Source organism: Magnolia sinica, chromosome 6 (assembly GCF_029962835.1).
Source record: "Magnolia sinica isolate HGM2019 chromosome 6, MsV1, whole genome shotgun sequence".
NCBI classification, from domain to species: Eukaryota; Viridiplantae; Streptophyta; class Magnoliopsida; order Magnoliales; family Magnoliaceae; genus Magnolia; species Magnolia sinica.
The window spans coordinates 12975061-12982110 of record NC_080578.1 but is presented as its reverse complement, the minus strand read 5'-3'; the positions used below and the strand labels follow the sequence as shown (position 1 = coordinate 12982110).

General features: G+C 41.2%; 1 protein-coding gene across 1 annotated transcript; it reads right to left on the bottom strand.

Moving 5' to 3' along the window:
- Positions 1-662: 662 nt before the first annotated feature.
- LOC131248312 (uncharacterized) lies at positions 663-5001 on the bottom strand. Its single transcript, XM_058248553.1, has 2 exons — positions 4543-5001; positions 663-2994 (listed from the first exon to the last, which is right to left on the bottom strand). The coding sequence occupies exon 2, from the start codon at positions 2945-2947 to the stop codon at positions 821-823; it is 2127 nt and encodes a 708-aa protein (XP_058104536.1). The 5' UTR covers positions 2948-2994; positions 4543-5001; the 3' UTR covers positions 663-820.
- Between the last annotated feature and the right edge of the window lie 2049 nt (positions 5002-7050).

Here is a 7050-nt window from a genome sequence, read left to right as displayed (position 1 = left end):
CTTATAGGTTTTTTTTTATTTTTTATTTTTTATAATTTCTATCTTCCAAGAGTTAACAAACTTTTATTAGTAAACCACCAAGGACTTAAGAGGGGAACAACTACTAATGGAAATGAGGAATTAAATTACAAACATTTATTTTGTTTTGTAAACAAGAAGCCCAATCCACAACATCCCCTGTGTTGGCATTCCAATATCAAAACCTGTGCATATCGGTCTAAGAAAGTATAAAGAGAAGCCTAACTAGTTTAAACTTCTGAATATAGTGCCTTAGACTACAATATTCAATTATTTTTGTTCATGAAAAATTGGTACGGTTAATGAGATCACTACTACATGAGTTGCATTGTGCATTCAATGACTTATTATACATTTCTAAAAATTATCCCCACCATATGTCTTCATGCAATACTTAAGGGAGACTTCTTCCCAGTCACATAACAGTCAATTGTTCATCTACTTCACTGTTGTTGAAATAAATATATAATGTGAGGTGAAAGTTTCTTTCACTTTGACCCACATCTTTAGGACGTTGATAAGATGGAAAATGAAACCATCTCACAACTATAGTTCCATTATATTTTTTAGGAATTCATTTTTTTCATTTAAATCCAATGCATGAAGATTTAACTTCCTTACTGAGTAGTGCATTCTAAATGCGATTCACACGACAGTAATACAAAAAGCCACATAAGAATTATATTACCAGGTTAATCCAAGGATCAACTCTCCTCCGAGTGGTGATCTGCTTTCTTTCATTCTCCAGGTTCTTGCTTCGAATTCCTTCTCAATTAATAAAGGCAATTCACCTGAAGTTAAGCTAGACATCATCAGGAGAAGAAGGGCGAGATAGAGCTTCACGCCAATCGTCAATATCTGCCATCTCATAAGGGCTCAAATCTGGGAGCTTATGCTTACTTAAAATTGCAAAAACGTCTCGAGCTTCACTGAGAGCAGATGCTGCATCCTTTATTTCTTTTTCCCTCTCATCAATGCTGCCGCCATGGCGTTCGATAGATATAACACGAGGCAGGTTGGTAAGGCAAGCTCCCAATATGTCAGCAATAGTTGTTTGTAACCATTTGAACAAATCCTCAGGAGACTCAAGCTTGTCATTGTGCTTCTCCAGAATAGTCTTACCGATCCTGTACATGGAATTGGCTGCCAATACCTTTGCAGGCCATTCACCACCACCCCCAGCTGTGAACTCCAAAATGCTTTTGGATCCTATATCCGTTAGTTTTTCGATTATCTTCTTCGTATGTTTTTCTTCAGTGACCAATTTGTGGAGATCAATGTCAAGCCATTGATCATAAATATCAATGCCACGCCATACTATATCCGCTGCTTTCCTCATGTTAAACCTCTTTTGATCATAAATATCAGTGTCACAAGTCTCTATGAGCCTTACATACTTGAGGCCTTCATCTACTGCATCCCGCAATGATCTGATTGTATTTTGGTCAATGTCGGGAATTGCGACGGCAATGCTTGTGAGGGTAAACACAGGCAGAACCCAACAGTTTTGAAGCTTCTCTCCAATTGGCGGAACCTGGTCACTATCAAACTCGGCCACACCGTTGAGACTTTCTGATAAAGCTGACTCTAGAAGTTTAATCAGATGAGTAGGTTCATTCTTCCTGCCCTTCTCAATCAATTGCTTCATGTCTTGGAGACTGCTTTTCATTATCAGATCAACCCAAACATCCTCCCCTTCCAGATGCAACACAAAATCCTGCAGATTCTTCGACTCCGGTTGGTTGGATTCAGAATCCCTACAATGCCCTTTCCGGGAGCGGCAGAAGAGTCTACTGAGCAAACTCAATGGCAATATAGAAGCCAGCGAAACGAACTTGCAGAATACTACTACTGCAGTTTGCAGTCCAATGCAGGCATCAAGAAATCGAAATTTTAAGAAATAGACTATTTTTCTACATTGCCTTCTACCAATGTGGAATGGTAGAGGGCTTTCTTTCCAATCTACCAGCCTCTGAATCCAGTACCCCTCTACCTTAAACACATCTCTGTAGCTTCTTTTCTGACTTGGGCTTGTGAAGCTAATAGCATTGAACCATCTAATAGCTGGGGGAATGGCACCAACTACTACTGCAATCACCTGAGAAATTAAAACCAATTTAATTGACCACTTATAGTCGGATTCCCCTCTGCAGAAGTCCAAAGACGATGATATAAATGATCTGACTGAAGCTTCCAATAAAATCAGTGCACTGAGGAGGCAGAAATCTCCTGCTGTGGTGCAAGTAGCTGAGCGAACATACTGAGGACTACAAGTATGGGCCACCATCCATCCCTTTTGTACAGCCTCTTTCAATTTATCTACTTCGAACACATCATCATTGTACACTCTATTCATAACTGGTACCTGCTTGGCAAGATACTGTCGTTCTAGCAGCTGCTGGGCTGTCGGAACTGTTAAAGCCGAAAAAACCAAGATCACGAGTAAAATCATCATGAAAAACATGATTATGGCATGTTCAGGTACAAAAGCATAGATCACACCAGTACCCATTTGAATACCGACATTAACGATCACAGTGATCACAAGAATAGCCAAGGCGACAACGTTTGAAAGCAATTCGGATGCCTCCATAGTTCCTAGAGAGGTCATGAAGTTGCCCATTGCGGTGCAAATGAGGATGGTGCTACTGAGCTTGGTCAGCTGATCTTCCCGGCTTGGCATGGATGTGTTCAGATCCACGGGCAGTTTTGTGGCAATGGATAATAAGGTCAAGGAAGTAGCATTAAGTGAGAAGAACTTGCATGGGAACCAGATCTTCCGGCGACGGAATGCATAAAAGGTGTCGATTCCCATGGCAAGAGAGCACACCAGTGAAGCTCCTACTATGTAGAGGCCGATCCATGGCATCGGCTCGCTGAATTTCTGGTCATCAAGCTCACCAGTGGCACTGCAGCCATGTAGCCCCATCAATTCTCCTTATTATTCTTTCGCTTGCTTGTGTTCTTCTTGTCCTTCTGAAGATAACCACCATTTTACCACTAAAGTGAGGACGTACAAAAACAGAGTGAAAAACCAGAGGAAGAGGACTGCGTGGTGTGCCACACATCACCATGATGTATGTGCTACATCCACACCGTCCATCCCCATTTTTGCGAGATCTTTCTGGGGCATGGTCCAAAAAACGAGGCAGATTAAATTCTCAAGTGGACCACACCATAAAGCAGTCCTTTTTTAAAAGGAGAATTTACATGCTTTCCATTCTTGGAGGTACTACCAAATTTCTCAATGATTTAAAATTTATGAAATACTGCCTGGAGGAACTTACCATAGCAGTGCTTTTTTAAAAAGGGAAATTAGAATACTGCTTTCATTTATTTTTTCGTAACAATGTAGAGAATCGAGATATATGGGAGCCTATCTGACATCCAACCCGTCCAACATATAGACACCAACATGGTTATTAGGCGAACCAAAAATATGACAGATCCAATCATAAGGTGGACCAATATAAAAAAATAATAATTTACACCACTAGAACTTTCCAAATTCAAGTGTAGCCCGTCTTATGATTTGATTGGCCTGAATTTTTTATTAATATTATTATCATGATGGGATGCATATGGTGGCTGGGTTGGATGTTACACGCATGCCACGTGGGTCTCACAAATTTTGACTTTCACTATTTTTAAATAAAAGATTAGAAAAGGCAAATTTTTTTTTTTTTTCATCCCTCCAAAATCACTGGTTCCTAATCATATAAGCATTATTTGGTAAAATCTGAATTGTTCAGGAGTTTTGCTATAAAAATCCCTATAATAAAATTACCTTTGCAAAACTTATGGGCTGATCTGGGCTGACTCAGCTTGGCTCGACAGGCTGTTGTACAAGATCCAAACCCAGCCAGCTTCAAAAGTGGGATTGAATTTGAAGCCAGAGGCCGGGCCTGGTGCCTGATACTCCCATCCAAGGCCATACGACAGGAAAAGATGGGGAAGGAAATAGGTGAAGTTGAAACCTTTTGGGTCCACCGTTATGTTTATATGGCACCCAAACTGTTTCTAAGGTCATTCTCATTGGAATGTACTAAAAAAAGACTTCCATGGCCGACGATTTTTTCAAAAGTGAGTGTTCAACTCCCACTGTTTCCGGCTTACTTGAGTTTTGGATCTAGCTCATTTTTGGGTTCATGCCCTAACATGATCTCGAAAAAAGGATGGATGGGGTGGAGTTCTCACAAACATCACGGTGTGCTCAACATAGCTTCCGACCGCAGGAACTGCCGACTGGGTAGATAAATGGCATCGGCTAGCTGAATTTCTCGTCGTGGAGTTCCCCAGTGGCGCTGGAGCCATACAGCCCCATCAATTCTCCTAATTATCCTTTCGCATGCTTGTATGCTTTTGTTATTCTTGTCCTTTTGAAAGATAACCGTGAATTTATTACTGAATTGAGTATGTAGAAAAACAGGGTAAAAAAAAAACAGGAGGATGCCATTAAAAGGAGGATGCCATCAAGAAGCAACGCAAAGGTGCGTTTCTCTTTGTAAGTCGAGAGAAGAATACCTTGAAATGCTCTTCCCCCAGCTAGATCCTCTTCCTCTACTTGCGGAAAAGCTTAGCTCGCGGAATGCCTTCGAATTCTGATCTTACTGAAACCTAATCACGGCGGACCATTTTAAGGTTCGCTGTTCAATAGCCAAAGGGCCGTGTGGTTGGTCCCAAGAGGGCAATGCGAAAATGCCGTCAGATTCGGAGATGATCCTGGCGGAAATCTGGATGTTTGGCCGGTGGTCATGATCGGAGGAAGTTAGGAAGAGATTGGAGCTCGGAAGATGAGGGAGAAAGAGGAGAATTAGGAAGATTTCCGAGCTCGAAATATGAGTGAGAGGGGGGAGGACATGGTCGGAACTTGGATAATGAGGCGGCGTGTTTGTAGAGAGAGAAAGGGACGCGGATTTCCCGCGAAAGCCTTTAGCAGGAAGTTCCTGCGCAAGGATGCTGGGTGGGGTCCAAAGAGATGTTTTTGAGAAATCCACCCCGTCCATCCGTTTTGCGAGCTCATTTTAGAATGTTTTACCAAAAACGAAGTGTATAAAACACTTAAGTGGGCCACACGAGAGGAAAATGTAGGAATTCAGTGAGAACTGTTGAAGCATTCTTATGGCAATAAAAGTTTTGTATCAGGATATCTTTTCGGTGTTTTCACTTCATTCCGTTGAGAATGACCTTATAAACGGTTTCGATAGCATATAAACATCCCGGTGGAGCCTAGTAAGGTTTTAACGGTAGGAATTTATTTTATCAATTTTTCCTCTCGTGTGATCCACTTGAGTTTCGTATACATCTCATTTTTGGTGAAACGTCATGAAATGAGCTCTCAAAACGGATGGATGGAATCGATTTCTCACATACATTTCAGTGGGCCCCACCCACCATCCTTGCCTGCGAAAGGCTTTGGCAGGAAACCCATGTCCGAGAGAGAGTGTGATGCGGTTCTGGTACATTATGTCGGAATTCTTACAGAAACTTCCTCCACCCTTTTGGGGAATGAAATTTACTAAATCACCCTTGAATTTTATTTTATATTTCTTTAAAAAGCAACAATACTCTTGGAGGCATTACTTTAGGTAGAGAAGAGATATAAAAGCAGTCTACATTCGACCGAAAAAAAAATTGCAACCAATGAAGTGGTTAGGATCTTCATTTATGCAAGTTTAAGCATGGGATGGTTGCGTGCGTTTAAACCCATTTTTGACATAATCTTGTAGATCAATAAGATGCTGCCACCCGTCCACACTATGCACCTGACAACGGCAGAATTGTACTCACGGTCGAAGCATAAATTTTTACCATTTTTCCTTGAGTGATAGTCTTCTGTCATAAATGCAGGTGCACAAAACCATATGTGATCTTTTAGAGGAAGCGAAGCAATGAAGCACATGTAACCCTAATTCTTATAAGTGCGTGATCAAGAAAGCATACCTAACATGTATATAAAAGACTCACTCAGGCAAAGATCCTGTCACAAATCTAGATATGCTTGGTAAGACTATCTCTCATGATTCTTTCAAAATGGGAGAACTTCCTAAAGACATTCAAAGCTCTTGTTGTGATTATGAAGATATGAAGACCAGACCAACATCTAATTGGATAGGCATCGATAGATTGACCCGATCAAGTTCTAGCAGGACTGGTTCCATCAATTCTACAAATATTTATGCTTATTAGGGGATATCTGAAAATGGTCTATGATCAAACATGATCCGACAAGACAAATGTTGTTGATGTCTCAAATCTGTAAACAGTAGGGTCTGTCATTGCCATCGAGCAGGTGTAATGTGTGAGGGAAGACAAGATAGTCCAAACATACACCTTGTAGTTCAGTTCAATCATACACCTTGTAGTTGTTAGACAGGCTGCAACATACCTTGTATAGCTAGCATACCTTATATAGTTGGTTTTTCCATAGGTAGATGATTCTGATTTTATTTCCTTCCTTGTATAGATGCTGTGATCTCTATATATTCAACTCCTTTGGGTTGTTTCAAATACACAAAAGCTTTCAGCTCCTCTCAGTTTACATGGTATCAGAGCCTCACTGATCCAAATCCGACACCACCTGTCAGATCCGACCACCCCTGCGTCGTCCGGCTACTCCTGCTGCGTCGTCCGATCATCCCTCTGCTCGTCCAGCACCATCTGCTGCTTGTCCGACCATGTAACGACCTTGGAATTTTTGTGCTAATCTTTCCTTAGTAGTTGTTTTTGAGGTAATTAGCACTATACTCGATTGCTTGTGAAATTCGCATCAATCACTTTAAATTGTATCTGCATGGCTCAAAACTTGTAGATTTGTTAGCGCTATGTTACTTTGAAATCTGGGATCCATCGCTAAATCCAGTTGTTCTAGAGAATTTTTGGAAGATCTGGATCGGACCTGGACCGCGCGTTGAAAGTCCGATGGCGATGATCTTAGGCTATTGCGGTCACCGAGTTGGGCTTGACCATCACCTCGAAAATCAAGTCCATGTGATGTTCTGGGTCGATTTGATTGACTTCGGGGTGAAGAGT

Bases quoted from the DNA above. Each gene is read 5' to 3' on its own strand.
- LOC131248312 (XM_058248553.1), bottom strand. From the start codon at position 2,947: ATGGGGCTACATGGCTGCAGTGCCACTGGTGAGCTTGATGACCAGAAA.